This window comes from Misgurnus anguillicaudatus, chromosome 13 (genome assembly GCF_027580225.2).
Source record: "Misgurnus anguillicaudatus chromosome 13, ASM2758022v2, whole genome shotgun sequence".
Lineage (NCBI taxonomy): Eukaryota > Metazoa > Chordata > Actinopteri > Cypriniformes > Cobitidae > Misgurnus > Misgurnus anguillicaudatus.
Window position 1 is genome coordinate 14,408,240 of NC_073349.2, and position 19,252 is coordinate 14,427,491.

At 37.5% G+C, this 19,252-nt stretch overlaps 1 protein-coding gene across 10 annotated transcripts; it reads right to left on the reverse strand.

The window, feature by feature from the left end:
- Positions 1 to 2: 2 nt before the first annotated feature.
- On the reverse strand, positions 3 to 16,348 carry lemd1 (LEM domain containing 1). Of its 10 annotated transcripts, none has more exons than XM_055188080.2 (12): positions 16,197 to 16,348; positions 15,855 to 16,073; positions 8,630 to 8,713; positions 5,187 to 5,292; positions 4,950 to 5,099; positions 4,773 to 4,828; positions 4,117 to 4,179; positions 3,699 to 3,803; positions 3,027 to 3,122; positions 2,860 to 2,946; positions 843 to 907; positions 3 to 758 (listed from the first exon to the last, which is right to left on the reverse strand). In XM_055188080.2, exons 4-12 carry the CDS (start codon positions 5,266 to 5,268, stop codon positions 488 to 490), a joined length of 975 nt encoding a protein of 324 aa, XP_055044055.2. In that variant the 5' UTR covers positions 5,269 to 5,292; positions 8,630 to 8,713; positions 15,855 to 16,073; positions 16,197 to 16,348; the 3' UTR covers positions 3 to 487. The 10 variants fall into 10 exon arrangements, with proteins under 10 accessions (XP_055044055.2, XP_055044053.2, XP_055044054.2 ...); XM_055188078.2 differs by having other exon boundaries at positions 8,509 to 8,713; XM_055188079.2 differs by lacking the exon at positions 8,630 to 8,713.
- Positions 16,349 to 19,252: the final 2,904 nt, after the last annotated feature.

Genomic DNA, 19,252 nt, shown 5'->3' on the forward strand with positions numbered 1-19,252 from the left:
TCTTAGGACAAAAACAAATTTATTTATTTACTCACACATAAAAACAAACATCAGTACACAATAACTTATAAAATTGAAAGGGCATAATGCATTACATAACAGTCCAGCTAGATAAGACAGAATGTAAATGTTCCCTTGTGAAGTCTGCTGTGTCACTGTGAATTAAGAAAAGGTACAAACAACCCACATTAACTTTAAATGAGGAAAACCTGCATAAAATACATGGTAAAAGATCAATCAGGCACGGACAACACCTTAAACTACCCAAACCATCAGTAACCGTTCAGTTTTAAAATCACATACTGTTTTCTAAGGCAGGTTTGTGATTAACAGAATAACTTTAGCACCCAAAGTAGCGTTGTGATGTAGATCGTCTTCATTTTCATTCAGTCCAAAGTCCACACAGTTTATCCAACAGAGACAGATTAGAAGACAGGACGCCTAGTATTTACATAACTATTGTGTTTATATCCTGTGTATGGTTGACCTAAGCAGCAGAATCAGTTGTATGCATGTACTCGTATAGCCCATCTAGCAGAGGAGTGAAAGGATTGGACGGTGGCTCTTCCATGGACAAGTAGATGATGTAAAGCAGACAGGCCACCAGGAGAAAGACAAGGATCTGAACCCACAAAGGCACCAGACGCTGCTGGATCTCTTGCCTCTCTAATGTAGTGGGACTTAGTAGAGGCATCTCTGGGTATTTAAACTGCACGGGACGGCCTGCAGCTCCCTTTATAGGTCGCCTCTTTGTAGCGCTGCAGATAGAAAAGCAAGCATGTTGGTACAAACCTTTACTGTTAGAATAAGAGAAGTTAAATGTACAGGTAGGCGTTACTCACTAGATTCCAGTGGGAGTTTTGGCAGTGTCGGGGAACAACTCTGTGAGAACATCAGTTGCAGAATCCTGGAAACCAAAAATAAGGTATCAGAAAAACAGGATTTAATAGTGCACTCTGTAAGAGAGGTACGGAGTGAACCAGATGTCCCAAAACTCCAACAAGACTGGGGAGAGTGAATACAGAGGATGAGCAGCCCAAAACCATAATGTGAAAGATTTGAACAGGAATGATTTAAGAGCACCACCCTAGTGTAAAAAAAATTCTCATGCATAAATGCATAATAAACCGAAAAGTTTAGAAGAAACCGTATTTTCGCATTGACTTTTATAACCATTATGCATTTTTGTACATTTGCAAACCTTTACAAAAACATTTTTTTTTACAAATCCATTTTATAGTGCAGTACAAGAAAGACAATCATTTAGCTGCAGGGTGCATAATGTTTAAGGATAAGTGCAGACTTTTCTAAATGAAAGTCTTGAAAACAAAACTACGATAACCCAAAATAAAAAAACAACAAAAACTGCTCTATTGTACAGGATTTGAGCCTCACATGAGCTGAATGTCCACAAAAATACCATAATTTAAAAGGCTGTTTATAATATTAAGATGTGTTTTGGTCCAACAACATAGGAGGTCGAAAGTGAATGAGCTCAAAATGTTTCACACCTCATTTACACCTGTATTTAGCGCTGTCCACTTATGATCCGGTCGATCAAAATGCATCTGGGTGATTCTCACGAAATTAGACTTATGAGGTGTCATGAAACATTTTGATAAAAAAATTTAAATGCTATAAAAATAAGACAACTTACATTTAAAAAAAAAATTGTTGGAAGGGACATAATTGACTGTGACATTCAAGATGGCTACCAGTTAAGCAGTTCTTACTTTTTCTCTCCAGATAAAAGTTAAAAATTTTGTTTGTAATAGTACCTACTACCTAGACAACTTTGTAGTTCTCATTACCGAAACATGAGTTTGTAAATGCATATATTTAATTTAATATCATGTTGCGGTAATGATAATTTTTGATAATGATAATCTAAAAAAATGAAATATTTCTATAGGAAATATTTTTTAAATCCTCTAAAATTAATGGTTATAGTAAGTTCAGACCTTAAACGTGCAGTGTGTAATTTTTAGAAGGATCTTTTGACAGAAATGCAAAATAATACACAAAACTATATTATCAGGGGTGTATAAAGACCTTTCATAATGAACCGTTATGTTTATATTACCTTAGAACAAGACCTTTTTATCTACATACACTGAGGGTCCCCTTACATGGAAGTCGCCATTTTGTGCTGCTATTTTTCTACAGAAGCCCTTAATGGACAATTTTTTTACTAAGTTCTCTCCAACGATGACATGTTTGTCCGGTGGCGGCTACCATAGCTTCTCTGTGTGTTTTGAAAAGCGAGGGGTGAGCCGTGGACTAAGCCATTTATTGCAATTCGCAACCTCACCACTAAATGCCGCTAAAATGTACACACTGCACCTTTAATCTTATATGTGCAAAATTAAATTGGCTTCAAGGGCTTTTTAAAAATTCTGATGCTGGATACTAAATCTGGATTCATGAGAATCACCCATCTTAATTCCACGTATAAACAGGGCCTAAGTCCTTTTGATATGACTGATGACGAGTTAGACGGTAGACAGATCTACTGTACCATGGCTACTCATCGTACCTTTGAACAGCCTACATTTGAACCAGCAGGAAGAAAATAAAAACCAGACTGTCCCCAAAAATTAACTACAGATGTCACGTCTTGATTTTTCTTTTATACATTTCACACAATTTTAAGCTCTCAGATGTAGAAACTCAATGCAACACAAAAAGGAAGAGAATTCTGAGGGATTTCCCACAGGACATAGAAAGAGTGAGGACGCCCATTAGATTTGAGGCAATGTGGCAAGCCTGCTGAATTAAACATCCACCGAAACAGTGAGGACAAATGAAGAGACGGACCCTGAGGAGAGGAAGTTTGAGAGGAAAGAAGAAAGCAGTTACTGTGACGGTTTGTTTCTGATGGGATGGCGGAGACATTAAACACAGGGATCTGCCGGTCATGGTGTCTTTATTTAGCCTCATGAAATCCTTATGAGAAAAGCAGAGATTATGTGAGATTTATTGAGCATTAGAATAAAAATGTATTGTCTGTGTGTGTGGCTGCAAACCTGCGGGGTCTTGCCGTTTGCTACATAGTCAGATCTTTGACCGGACCTTCTTTCGATTTCTGTCTGTTTTGACTGAGGACTGAATCTATTCTCAATCTGCAGACAAAATAAGTGTAATCCGACAATATATACTCACAATACAAGTCAAACAGGGGATTAACAATATAATTTATGTATCTAAATGGGTGCAAACCACAGACTTTATTATTAAGCTAGTCATAATTGTTATTGACTAAGGGGGGGCATGTACGTTGACACCGACTGTGGGTGCTTGCCAGTACATACTTTTGCTTTGTTTATCATTCGTTGAACGATGCAGCGGTTGATTGTTATGATTTGTGCCGCCCCGCCTCCACTGCGACTGAGTGTACACACTTTACACTCATTGAACATTTCCCCCAATGTTAAACATTTTTCAACTCTGGGCGCTTAGCGCTGAGAGCGAAAAACGCAAGAGTGCGAGCGTTTTCGAAAATTGGGGCACAAAACAATAAAAAAGCAGGGGTGGTATACATGCCCCCCTGAGCCAACCCTAGAAAGAAATTTCCCCTTAAAACAAGCATTTGCTTTATGACTCCAATATTTAAACCTAAATGTCTCCAGGGTAGCTTTTTTGTCATATTAGCTCAAATTTAGCATCACATTCGGCTATGCACACATATACACACTTCCCTCTTCCACCATCTGAGAGATGCTGAAGGATCTACATGGAGACTCGATCAAAATCAAAGAACCGTTTTTGCTGGTGTCTGATGCAGACCTGTGCCGAGTCTTTCCCTGCAACGAGCAAAACTGTGTGAAGGACAAAAGTAAACTGTGCACAATATGACACAAATGACCTGGAACTCTCAATCATCTGGAAATCAACAATCCCACAATCCAGCAGTGCAATGTGCCTAGAGAACCAAAGGTGCAAAGAAAAATAACTGGTTATAAAAAAACAGTATGATAGAAGACATAACAATGGGTGACCAAAATCAAAACAACTTGTGCAAGAAAATATTTTGTGCCTTTTAACTCTTATCCCCCGCAAAAAACAAACAATTATGTGAGACTTGTGCCAAAAGATCAGCTCATGGTGTACATTTACCCATCCAGCTGAGGGTAAAAAGCATTGCGGGTAAAAATCTTTGCTCTTAGAGGACGTCCCCATCTGTGGATGTATGAAGTTTAGTATAACATTACTTAATGACATACCAACTTTGACCACAGTGTGGTGCAACTGTTTAAACCACTAGAAACCAAAAGACATTAAAGGGATAGTTCTCCCAAAAATGAAAATTCTGTCATCATTCGTTTATTTTTTGCTCTGCTGAACACAAAGGAAGATATTTTGAGCAAGGTGTGTAACCAAACCGTTTTTGATCACGATTGACTTCCATAGTATTTTCTTTCCTACTATAGAAGTCAATGGTGCTCCTGTTTCCTACTTGATTACAAATATCTCCCTTTGTGTTCAGCAAAACAGAAATTTATACAGGTTTGTAACAACCTGAGGTTGAAGAAATGACAGAATTTTCATTTCTGGGTGAAGTATCTCTTTAAATTTCATCATGCCACCAGAGAAGAGTAGAAATGACAAGTAATGATCAAGGACCTGTTTGAAACACCCGGACTCTGCCACATACATCATTTATGACGATACACAAAGAAAGTGATGGATAGCTTGTTGCAACTTTATACACAAAAATTCAAGCAATATGTACACATGTAAACACACAGATTTAGAGATTTTGTGACACTCACTCTGCTTGTGCTGTTCTCTGTCTGGGACGCAGTTTTAGAAAGGTGTTGCTCTGTCTCTACAAAATAAAACAAAATCATATTACTAGCAGGAACATCAATACACAAGCTTACTATAAAAAAAAGTGCAATAAATTTGCATTTGACAACAAAGGGTTAAAAAACTATTTGCTCTCTTACCTGACTCTTTATCTTCATCTCCCTCAATATCTTCCTCACTGTCAGAGTACTGGGTAGTCCAAGCTGTGCCATTAACACTGTGCTGTGATGTCTGTGCTGGACCTTCCATCAGCCTGTGCAGCTTCTTTTCATATAAGGCTCTAGTAGTAGCTATTTACAAACAACACACTATTTTATTGCATCTGCTCAGTTTATTTTCTGCTTTGAAAGGAACGGACTTCAATTTGATGGACTGACCTACAATGGGTCCAGCTTTGACTCCATATTGGAGCAGCATGGCTTTCAGCTGGTCATCAGTCAGTTGGTGCAGGTCTACCATATCTGACACCTCTTCGTTCTCTACCTGCACGGTGAAATACACAAACAACACACAATTTAATCAAAAATACTGTTGAGGCAGAGAAATTATAGCAATTCATCACAGCGGATTGTGGAATCAGCACATTTTAGCATAATCTAATAAACACACACTGACACTGGCTTGCCAAAGGGTGAACCTCGACTCACGCAATACTCAATAGACTGTTGTTCTGCGCTGTTTTTGCCCTCATATACGCATTGATAGATTCTAAAAAGGAGGCCACATTCAATATTAGCTGCTCTAGCAGTTTCCCAACTCATACAATATTCAGGCTAAAAAGAGATTTTTACTTTTTTACATGATGAAAAGCAAAACAAGATGTGTGGGGGAAAATGTGCTGTTAAATCAAACTTCTACACATTTGAGATGGAAAGTTGGTCATTTTGTAACATTCAGTAATATCCCACTTTTATTAAATCGCAGGGGAATTTGACAATAATGTATACAAAAATTTGAATTACAAAAGCAAAGCTTTTTTGTCACTATGAAAAGGGTGTTACATAAATATTTGACTTGCAGTGTAGACATGAATATTACAAAAATCCCATCTGTTCTGAACCATTAACAGTGCATTGTATTCATCTGAGCAGTCTTGTAACATTTATTCGGCTATCCCTCTAGCATAAACTTAAGTTATGAGAGTTATTTGATGCTATAACTATTGACGCTATGGTATTAGAAATATAATAACAACTGGCAGAGAGTTAGTGCTTCATTATGTATCGCAAATGGTTTAAACGATTTGTCCATGCACCATCTATCTACAGTGGCAAACTAATACAAGATGCATTATGTAATGAATCTTAATGGTTTTGGGCCATACTGAAAGTGCAACAATCTCCAACTCTTTAAAAAGTGTATATACTTTACGAAACTAAAAAAGGGTTGTTGGTTTGTTACGAAACCTGCCGAAGACAAACTGCTTTATACTGTGATCACACACTGGTCATCACGGTCAGCACTTCTAATCATAAACTGAGAATTTGACACCTGAGTCTAAGATGGCTGTGACCCAGATTTCCCAGCCCCCTTTGACGGGCCCCTCTGCCCCCCACAAACACCTGCAGTGGTCTTGCATGCCACCAGAGATCAGTTACACTCACAATTTGAGAAAGAGAGAGACAGAGCAAAAGAAAGAGAGTGAGCAATGTAGCCTATACTTTATCAGTATGCACATTTCTTAATATTAGGGCTGTATAAACGATTCATCGCAACCAATCGCTTGCAAAACAAAAGTTCTTGTTTACATCATATATGTGGGTGTACGTGTATAATAATTATGTATAAATAAATACACACAAATGTAGATATTTAGGTATTTACATGTGTATATACATTTTTATATTTATATTATATATAAATATTTAATCTATAATATAAAAAATCTTTAAATTATACAAGCATGTGTGTGTATTTATATATACGTAATTATTATACACAGTACACACACATATATGATATAAACAAAAACTTTTATTCTGCAAACGATTAGTCGCGATCAATCGCTATGCAGCCGTACTTAATATTGAACCTATGACCTTTGCACTACTAACGCAATGCTATACTGACAGTTAAAAATGTTTCGGTCACAGGAAAAGTTTTGTGGTGTTTTGACATGCGTAACTGTTATAACGTTAACTATAATAGAGATCTGACAACCCATTGCCTACAAATTCCTCAACAGTTTGTGTACGAATAAAAGCAAAGACCATGCGTGTATCATCCATCATAAAACGACAAATCAACCCACTTGGTTTACACTGTTAGATAGATAATAAGAAAATGTTAAGAACTTTTATTACAGAAGCTGTGTTCGACTTCATGCAGTGCTGCGCAGACAAATTGGAGTATGACGTCAAGCTACCGCGAGAGCCAATCGTTTTGCGGCCCTTTGTGTCATACACCGATTGCCCTGCGCAGCAAAAAACAAACACGCATATCTGTTTGTTTGCACATTGCAATATATTTTAAATCTCCGATAATAATATCAGGCATTATTAATGTGACCTCTACAGCAGTAAAAGCGCTATCAACTCACGTCGCCGACAAGACCGTCGTCCTCTTCGTCGCTAGAAAAATCTGGGCTGTTTGTCTTTACACTTGTGAGATAAAGCTCCAAATAAACACGTTTCTTGCTGTCGGCGGGTGGCAGCTCCACATTATTCGCTATAAGCTCAGACTTCAGTCTCTCTACAGAGAACTGATCGGGGTCTTCAATAAACGCTGGCATTAACAAAACTGCAGCAGGTGTGAAGTGAAGAACTAATAAAACCGAACACCCCAAACTATTTTCAATACAAACCGGTTGGCTTTGTCACCCAAGAAGCTTTCTGTAGTGGGCTCACTGTGTTTCGAGAGCGTCAAAACAGCCGTGCCACCAACAACAGCTGCTCAACTCACAGACGTCTCCCTATATGTGCTCCCTGACTCTTGATTCATTCATTTTTGGTTCCTAAACTTTTAGGAGCCTGCACTTGTTTAGTGTTTATTAACTATCAAAAAAAACAGACCACCACGTTATTTCACATTTACATTACATTTAACTGCAATACACAAATATTCACTGTATACTGGTAAGCATTAAAATCAATGTCAGTTTTAGATAAAATAAAATAACTGTTGTTTCATACCTCCTGGTGAGAGGATGCCGTTTGTCCATTTTAATTTATCAATGTAATAGCAAGCTATTAAATAACAATGCTAACGTTAATAAAACTTCATATGAAAAAGGCGGAGTTATAGTGACGAAGCCTGTAATCAGGAGATGAGGAAACTAGTAGCTTTCTTTAGCTCATAAAAAACTAAAACATTGACATATAAAGTTTATTTTAGTTCAATATGTAAATATTTAAAGACAACTAATATTTTCCGCCATTAACTTACAACATACAAACATTAACTCGGGCACCCAAGTTTAGGAACCGCTGGTTCAAAAGAGCAAACGATGTAACGTTAACTTATCAAATTAAAACACGACTTTACAACATGACGCCATGATTAAATCTGTAGTGTTAACACGTGAGCATCAAATAACACCAAAACTAGGACTTAAAAATGGAAACGCAGTCAAGTAATTTATTAAATAAATACGGCGTGTAAAGTTGCAGGCTGCAGGCGTGTGGCACATTTCACATTAACATCTTAGTTCATAAATTATTTAGACTGAAGAATATTTTTTTGTTTGTTTTGTAGACTCACCTTGCTTAAACAGTAGTGTTATTCACTGAGTACAAAGTGAAATATGATTCACTTTTGATATGAGGCTCCAAACGGTGCTTTAAACAAACGTCCCTCGGTTTAAACTCAAATGAAACGTTACCTGGATGCGTGATGACGTCTTCCGCGGACAATAAGTGACGTCACACACTTGGCGTTCCCCCGCTTTTCTTCAATGAAATGGCAACTGCAAAAAGTATATTATGTTGTTAGTGTTTGTTATTGATTTAGTTCAAACTTGACATATTTACATTTAGTTAAAATAATGAATAGTGTAATAATGTAATGAATATTGCAATGGACTCACTGCTGAGCTTTCTGTCAATAATTGCTTATGTTATTTAAATAGCTATTTATACACGAAGATATTTTTTCCTTATTCTTTTCTTATTTTGACAGGATGTAGGTTTTGGATTCTATGCTGGCCTGGCTGCATTTTGGTTATTCACCAGGCTTATATCTGTCTGATACATTACTCTATTGGGCTCTGAGCAAAAGGATTATCCTGTACTACAAGCCACTTTAATAAGCTTCAAGAGTCCAGAAGGATCTGCCAACTGGAAACGTGCCGTGCATCACAACCATGCTCCGTCTCCCTCATGTCACGACGGGTGCGGGCACAGATGCTTCACTGCTGAGGTGCATCCCGAGTGGATGAACTGTGATTTAGTCAGATCCTTATTCGGGAAATGAAATGCTTTGCCTGTTGCCCAGATTAGACTGGGATTCATTCGCTCATCTACATGCATAACCAATGTGTTTCCAACCCCCAAGCCCCATCACACCCCCCCCCCCCCTGGTTGTCTCATCTTTTTTGTTTACTGTTTTCTCTGTTCATTCTCAAATGAATGCATCTTTTCTCCTAGGAAACCATGATGGAAGAGAGGGCAAATGAGAATATACATCACCCCTAAACCTTGCGCGGTCAGGCTTTGAAGCAAATAAATATAAAGAGGCTGCCATTGCATATACATTCAACTCTGGCATCCTGATATCTGTTGAAAGAGTATTATGTTGCTGTAAGTACTTCTAAATGCACTTTTACCCCATTCAACAGAAAATTTAGCAGAAATCACAACAAAAGTGCTTTAGCAACAAGCGTTATTGATCTCAGGAGCTTTATGTAATGAGTCAAGTCATGTTGATAAGACACTCTGTACCTAATGGCTTTGAACCCTACATGATAAACTGTATCAAAATCACATAGGAATAGAAAGCCATAAAGCACAGTAGTATTTTGAGTTGAACCGGCTGTACTGACTTGTGTTTGATTGTAACATTAACGTACAACCATCATGATACACGTCTTAAGATTCAACCACTTGAGTCAAGTTGCAGAAAGCAGAGAAGATTAAAGCGCAAAAAATATATATCTACATGAATAATTAAACAAACGAGAGACTATTATTCAGTTTCCCTGGCCTGGGAGGATTAAAGAGTTTGCATCTCATTGTTCTTTTTCAAGTTTCTCCTGAGGGAAAAGTATGGATTTTCTTTATTTATGTATTCATTTCTCTTAATGTATTGCACCCTGCGATCGTCCCACTTCAATGGAGGTATCTGTTTTTTGTCAGTCAGTCTCCGAAAACATTTCAAACTGTCATTAAAATGTTGACAAGAAATTTAAAGGTACGGCTGTAATCAAAAAAGGCTTTCGTGATTTCCACAGTGGCTTGGTGAATGCTGAGGGGATTATGTAAACATTCGATTTACAATTAGACTCCAGAAGTCTTGCTGACTTTCTGGCTTTGACAAAAGACTATAAGAATTACATCATTGCTCAAGTCTGGTGCCCAGGGAGTTCATTAGATTTGATTAATGAACTAAGTCTTTGCCGAAACTGTTGAGTGAATTTGTAGATCAGACATCAATAAAATGCATAATACTAACTGCATTATAATCAGATTTACCCATGCTATGATTTATTCGCATAACTTAGTCAGGTACGTGTTTTGGGAATCCAAATAAAGTACAAAATATTATTGATTAAGATCATTTTCCGTAATAGAATGAATGATTTATAATAAATTTTATTTGCTCCATACGCATTACATTTATGCATTTAAAGCAACACTATGTAGTTTTTTTTACCTTTAAATAATGTCTTTAAAATTATTTCAGTGTTAGAACAACTTTTAACTGGACAAATTGTACTGTTGCTGCAACCTGAGCAACCTCCTAGCTGCTACAAGCACACTCTGAAAGTGGCGGTGGAGGGTAGAGCACACAGCCCCGCCCCTCCCCCTGCCTGCAGAAGAGTGTGTGATACCAGGCACTGTTGCGCTTTTCAACCACATGGGGGAGCTGTAAGTCATTTTTACATGGAAACTACATAGTGTTGCTTTAAGCAGATGCTTTATCCAAAGTGTCTCATACAGAATGTAAGGTATACATTTTTATGTGTTTTTTTTTGGGTTTGAACCCATGCCCTTTTATACTGCTGCTAACGCAATGCTCTACCACTGAGCAATAAATATGAATGTATGTTATGTATGTGGGTGCTGACATTGCTTCTTATTGTCTAGATTGCAGGACATGTTTCAGTACTTAAATAGTTTTTCATCAGAGAGTTTAATGTTTCACAAGCATTAAAGGGCACCTATTTCATTGCTAAAAAACAACGTTATTTTGTGCATTTGGTATAATACAATGTGTTCGCATGGTTTATGGTTACAAACACTTTATTTTTTCACATACCGTACATTTTTGTAGCTCCAGATTTCACTCTCTTACTGAAACGCACTGATTTTGTACAAAACTCATTGATTTGAAAAGCGCTGTGTCTCTGATTGGCCAGCTAATTTGTACGTTGTGGAAATATGACGCTCCTTACCATGTTTGAAAGATTCGGTCACAGGTGCTAACTTACTGAGTTCGAAGTGGGAGGAATTATGATAATGTCAGTCTTTACTACATCACCAATCCCAGGGAGCAAACTGTCACCTACAATCTGTGTGCTTGTTGTAGTCCAAGAAAAGAGATTTACGTTTGGAGACGATAACTTGCGTCATCGTTTACTTTGAGGTATGTACCTTTTGCATATTGTTAACATGTACTAATACACACACACCAAAGGAAATGTAAAACCGTGAATCGGATAATTGGTGCTCTTTAAAGATTCAAATATATTTTAAGACATTTATTTAGATAACAGTCTGTACAAGCATGCATCATATTTTTTTAATGTTTATCTGTTTAAAATAATAGACAGTTGTTTTCTTTGAGCATCACATTGTGCCAATATTGTCAGTTTTGGCAGCTGGCTCTCTATTTCTCTGGATATTCTATGGAAATAAGAATATATTGAATGTCTGTGCCCATTCACCCTCATAAAAGCTTGGCAGAGATCTGATTAGTGTGTGCGTGTGTGTGTGCACATGTCATCAAATCCACTGTTTATCTCAGAGATTAATATTTGATTAACATTTATATTCATAGTGTATTGTAAAGCTGTCTGAATAAAAATGAAGTGTGTGTTTGCCTGTACGTGGTCTTGGTAATCGTTGTGGGGATCCAATTTCCCCACAAAGCTAGTAATACCAAATATTTTTTACCTCTAGGGGACATTTTTTGGTCTCTAAGAGAACAACAGTTTATAAATCATACTAAATGACGAAAAAGAAAGGACCACTAATTATAATGAAAATTTGCCAATATTGGCTAAATCTGGCGCAATTAGCATATTTATGTATTATTAATGTGCATGGTCCCTGAATAAATTAATAAATAATAATTTTTTTTATTTTAAAATGTAAAAATGCACAAAGTTTTCTGTTTGGGTTAGGTTCAGGAGTTGGGTATACAGTCATTATGTAAAGTCTCTACAATGTATTAAAAACAAAAGTGTGTGTGTGTGTGTGATGACTACCAAATATATTTGCATACTGTAAATTATATACGTAACATTTCATATCTGAGTGTGATAACTGATAAGCTCAGACATTACCCTTAAAGGGGCCATGGCACAAGACTTTTTTAAAATGTCAAATAAATCTTTGGTGTCCCCAGAGCACATATGTGAAGTTTTAGCTCAAAATACCATATAAATAATTTATTATAACATGTTAAAAATTGACACTTTGTTTGGTGTGTGCAAAAATGTGCCATTTTGGGTGTGTCCTTTAAAATGCAGATGAGCTGATGAAATTTAAACACTGATCACAATGATGGTGGTTTGTTGCAATTGAAACTCAATTGTGCTGTCAATTATTTTTTCTCTCTCTCTTTTCTCTGCACTAAATGGAAGTGCTGTGATTGGATAGTGCAGATTAAGGGGGCGGTATTATTCTTATAAGAGCTTCTTATGACATCATAAAGAGGGCCAAATTTCAACGACCTATTTTTGTATGTGCTTGTAGAGAATGGTTTACCAAAACTAAGTTAATGGGTTGATCTTTTTCACATTTTCTAGGTTGATAGAAGCACTGGGGACCCAATTATAGCACTTAAACATTGAAAAAGTAAGATTTTCATGCCATGGCCCCTTTAAATCAGACCAATATTTGGAGAACCCAAAACATTTGAAATGTTTGCAGGCTAACCAGTAATAACTTCATCAATTTGAAGACAGATCACCAACAAAACTAAATGAATGCCTATCTTTGATAAAATATTTGTAAAACTGCTTTATTTGCACACAAACCTGTTCAAAATGTAAACCTGTCTAAAATTATAAATTCTTCCCATAATGAAAATAACCATATCATCTTTGCACCCAAACATTCCCTAAACTGATCCAAGATAAGGCATTTATAATCTTCTTAGAAGCCTGCATAACACTGATAACACACGAATCTTCAAAGTACTAGTTTCTAAGCAAAAAAAGGTTGTTAAAGCCCATGAAAAACCTGTTGTTTTCTGTCTTTGTCAGTCATACGGGTGGGTGTATGATCGTAACACTACACACCTTAACTTATAGCAATAGTGTGTATCAGAGCTCATTAAATCTCAGATATCAAGCAGTCAAGGCTATCTCGCCCCCTTACCGAGGATTGTTCAGGGATGTTCATTCAAACAGCATAACTAATAGCAACAGCAAGACAAGTGTGGTAAATCACCATATCTCAGCTCATGCTTTATGTCTCACGTATGTGACTAAGCAGCAAACCTAGCCAATTAAAATTTTGTCAAAATGGGTGATAGAAGAGAGTTACAGAGTTAATAATCTCATTCAGGTTTTTCAGGCATAACAGTAATAACTGACATTACCATAGATAACACACTAATGATCATTATGCCAAGCCTGTGGGACACAGTAAAGCACTCTCTTTAGAGGCTCTTAGTCTTTCTCTGATTGGCTGATAACTGTGACTCTTGCCAGATTAATGTAGGACTCACGAGCTAATCAGACAAAATCATCACAGTACTCAACAAATGATAGAGCTTGATAAAACTGCACTGACAACCCAGCATTTGTGTGTATAATTTAAACATAATTATATATTAAAGCATGCATGTACTTTGCCTCCAGAGCCCCATCAGTATGACGCAAGTACCTCTTTGATCAATGTTTGGCAGATCTAGGCTTTGCACTTATGCTAATAAAGTTGTAAATACTGTTCAGTTTCTTGCAAAAACAAAAAATCGATTGGCTTCACAAGATGTCAATATGTCATGGGAACTCTCAAAGTGGTGGAAACATTTACTCTAAAAATGTCTGGGTTATTTTTAATCCATGCTGGGTAAATATTGGACAGTACACAGCACTCAGTTAATAATGACTCAATGCTGGGTTATTGTAACACAATTTCTGGATTATTATAACCCATGGTTGCATAATAACAACCCAACATTGGGTCATTTATAACCCAGCATGTGTTTTGTCCAATATTTACCCAGCATGGATAAAAAATAACTCTGGCATTTTCAGAGTGTTGCAATATATACATCACAGGGCACTGCAGTTTCTGCAAAATATCATCTTTATTGTTCCACTGAAGAAAAAATGTCACCAACATATCAGATGGCCTGCCTGTGAGTAAATATTATTATTGGGTAAACTATCCCTTTAAAGGTGCAGTGTGTAAATTTTAGTGCATCTAGTGGTGAGGTTGCAAATTGCAACCAACGTTTCAGTCCACCGTTCACCGAAACGCATAGAAAAGCTACGGTAGCCGCCACCGGACAACCATGTCATCGTTGGAGACAACTTAGTAAAAAAGTTTGTCCGTTAGAAACAAAATGGCGACTTCCATGTAAGGGGACCCTCTGTGTATGTAGATAAAAACGTCTCATTCTAAGGTAATAAAAACATAACAGTTCATTATGAAAGGTCTTTATACACAACTGATAATATAGTTATGTATTTTATATTGCATTTCCGTCAAGAGATCCTTATAAAACGTACACATTGCACCTTTAAGATCATTACCTAATTTTTAACGGAGGTGGCGTTTATTGGCTTTTGCATCTGAGCTCTTCATATGTACCATGCTATTAAAAATAAACAAAATACTACAACAAAAATACAACAACCTTGGGGGCAGTCCACAGTCTCACAAAAAGCCTTAAGAAATTCTAAATCTGGTCATAATGTGCAATGTTAGTTTGGAAAACAAGAAGTGTTGAACCGAAAAGTGCAATTCAACAAAAAGAAGTTTGAACATTTTCACATACCCGAAAAAAATCTGAACCAAGGGTGAAAATGGGCCCCATTCTTTACTAAGCCTCTGTCTTACTGCATTCAATAAGTCCTTGTGCTTCAGTTTTGGCACTGAGCCGATACCTTTTAGATGGGGTTGGGGGGGCTATTGTATGCGTTCCCCTCTACTCAACACCACAACTGATATTTGAGTCACACAGACACCGGATGCTGTGCTCTTCATAGTCCGATGGTTCAACCGCTACTGAATGGGACCACCAGAACATGCCCTTTTCAGGTGAATTCTCTCATTTGAACACAAATGCATTTATTATTGTTTAGTCGGAGGTTTCCCACAGCAGCCATTTAGGAAGTTCAATGGCACAGCATCTCGGATGGGTGGGGCTCAAAACTCATGGCCGATCAGATGGCATTTCAAGTGGGGAGGGCAGATTCACGACCAACTGTTGAGATCATACTTTTACCATCTTACATGAATATATGTGACCCGTCTGTGAAATCGAGGCTAAAATCTCATAATTATAAGTTTCAATCTTATATCAAAAGATATCAAGGTTATATTTTCCAAGAACGTTCTTTATGTAGGATGACTTTATGTAAAAAAAAAAAATATATATATATATATATATATATATAGGCGTAGGACTGTGCTTTATAAAAAATAAAATCTATAATATACATTGCATATTAATAACAAAAACAGATGCAACAAATAAATGCGTCTTACCTTCTTTCAGTGTTTTGTTGCATGGTCTTTTCTTTTGTAGTGCCCCATTAGGTTGATGGAGGAACATAAGGGTCTCTGTGCAGGTGCTCTACCTCTTCGCCGTGTTTTCCTCCAGTGCTCTTTTTCTGTTTCACTGTCTGTCTCTTTCTTTTTTTTCCTCACACCACCATCTCCAAAATACCTCTCTTGAAGGAATTCCGGCATACTTTTGCTGGAAAACTGGTGGAAGAGAAAACAAATTGCAAAAATTTCAATACTATATATCTTAAGAACTCTTTCCATTTAAAAATCCTGCAATGAACAGGTGGGAAAGACGATGTTCGGTTCGGCTGCACGTCTTACTCTTTTCATCTGACACACACGGAAAACAGGGCAGGTGTGAAGGAATGGAAAGAGGGATTGTTCATCTGCCTCTGTTCTCCTCTGCATCCCTGTAGTGCTCTATACTCCGTCTCTCTCTGCAATAGTACACACACACACACACACAAAGCCCCCACCTCTTTCCCCTCTTCTTCTGCTCCGTCAAATAGACACACAAGCTTACTTCATTACTATTCACTGGGTTTTCTTCAGACGCACATCGCTGCCCTACTCAGACAGAAAGAAAGCGAGGAGAAACAGCAAAAGCATTTATTGCAAACAAACAGTTTAATATGATCAAAATATATCAAAATATTCCCCTAAAAACCGTATCTGCTTAAAAATGCAATGCTGCCATGTAATATATATTCCTTTGTCTTATAAACGGCCTTTTGTTTCTCTGTAATATGGTACTAGATACGTGATACATGTATGTGCAGTCGTATCTCAAACTTCCTCTGCCACCATCCTAAAATGCTGTCTGAGCCCATTCACCAAAAACCCTCTCCTGTTACCTCTTGTTTTTCACCTTTCTCCCTCTGCTAGCATTTGTTGGGGATCTGTCTCGCTTGGTTAGAGAGCTGGCAGGAGGGCTTAGATGAAGAGAGAGAGGGTGGGCACACAAAGGTTAGCCATGTGAGCTCTCCGACACACCGTGTACAGCCACTCAACTTTAGCAGCCACTTTACTCCAAGGAGCCGTGTGCCTTTGGGCTGAAATATCAAAAAACTATTTGATAGAGACTTTTTTTTGGTTATTTGAAGCTCTGAGTTTTTTTACTGTAAGAACTTTGATAGATTGAGTGCAGTGTATGAGAAACTAGTTGACATGTTTGAATTAAATTGCCATTTTAGTAAGCTTGCGATGTGCGTGTTGGTACAGAGAAAGTGTTTGTGTGTGTTTTTGGCGACAAATAGCCTACCTCTTAGAGGTATTTTACTTGTGCCAAATTATTGGCAAGGACGAGGTTCTTGTGAGTGGCCTTTCTTGTATTCCAGCTCCCAGCCTCACGTTGTCAGCAGAGGATTGAAATGGGAGAAAAAATCCTTTTAACTATGACCTGGTCCATCAGTGGAGCCTTTTTGCTGCTTTTGGCTACTTGTCATTTTGCAGATGCAATTTATGTAAGGCTTCATACAATAAGATGTAAGGACAGATTCCTGGCAAACCAAAAATGTGGTTAAGTCTCTTTTAAGTGTGCAATATTATATTAAGTTTTGTTTTGTTTTATCCTTTTTAAATAGCTATTAAAAACGAGGTGAGCCCATCATATGTTGGCTATTAGTGAATAGTCTTTAGTTTACTTTACAGCCATGAATCCTGATTTACAGCTTTCTGTTGCTAGATGAAACAGGTGGTATAAGGAGGGAAAGACAAATTACTAGAGACAAAAATTTAGATGTGAGTGCAGGATGAGTCATCCATATTTTTGGAATGTTTCCCAGAAAAGTACATTTTAACAACAAATTTGATCATTTTTCAATTAGTCAATTTTGTTCCCATTTAAGAGTACTCCAGCATTTAAATGACTTCATTGTAAAAACTTACATTTTCATTTTATGCTGTTTTTATAGCAACACTATGTAGTTTCCATGTAAAAAGGACTTACAGCTCCCCCATGTGGTTGAAAAGCGCAACAGTGCCTGGTATCCGACACTCTTCTGCAGGCCTGGGGAGGGGCGGGGCTGTGTGCTCTACCCTCCACCGCCACTTTCAGAGTGTGCTTGTAGCAGCTAGGAGGTTGCTTAGGTTGCAGCAACAGTACAATTTGTCCAGTTAAAAGTTGTTCTATCACTGAAATAATTTTAGAGACATTATTTAAAGGTAAAAAACTACATAGTGATGTAATAATTTTAAGGGAACTTCAGTCTAAACTTAATTCAATAAAATTAATTTCTTTTACTTACACCACTGGCAGATTTTTTGTTATTTTAGGCATTAACTCACTTAATTTAGATTTTTTTTCCCCAGAAAGCAACTTCTTAGGTTCTTCATTTTGCTTCTGTAGTACACTTTTAAGTTTTTCATATGATGCTATAAAACTCTCCTGCATCCGAAACTGCCTACTTCCATACTATATAGTACTCGAAAAGCACTATATACACTCACCTAAAGGATTATTAAGAACACATGTTCAATTTCTCATTAATGTTATTATCTAATCAACCAATCACATGGCAGTAGCTTCAATGCATTTAGGGGTGTGGTCCTGGTCAAGACAATCTCCTGAACTCCAAACTGAATGTCAGAATGAGAAAGAACGGTGATTTAAGCCATTTTGAGCGTGGCATGGTTGTTGATGCCAGACGGGCCGGTCTGAGTATTTCACAATCTGCTCAGTTACTGGGATTTTCATGCACAACCATTTCTAGAGTTTACAAAGAATGGTGCTAAAAGGGAAAAACATCCAGTATGCAGCAGTCCTGTGGACGAAAATGCCTTGTTGATGCTAGAGGTCAGAGGAGAATGGGCAGAATGATTCAAGCTGATAAAAGAACAACTTTGAATGGAATAACCACTCGTTACAACCGAGGTATGCAGCAAAGCATTTGTGAAGCCACACCACGCACAACCTTGAGGTGGATGGGCTACAACAGCAGAAGACCCCACCGGGTACCACTCATCTCCACTACAAATAGGAAAAAGAGGCTGCAATTTGCACAAGCTCACCAAAAATGGACAGTTGAAGACTGGAAAAATGTTGCGTGGTCTGATGAGTCTCGATTTCTGTTGAGACATTTAGATGGTAGAGTCAGAATTTGGCGTTAAACAGAATGAGAACATGGATCCATCATGCCTTGTTACCACTGTGCCGGCTGGTGGTGGTGATGTAATGGTGTGGGGGATGTTTTCCTGGCAGACTTTAGGCCCCTTAGTGCCAATTGGGCATCGTTTAAATGCCACAGCCTACCTGAGCATTGTTTCTGACCATGTCCATCCCTTTATGACCACCATGTACACATCCTCTGATCGCTACTTCCAGAAGGATAATTCACCATGTCACAAAGCTCAAATTATTTCAAATTGGTTTCTTGAAC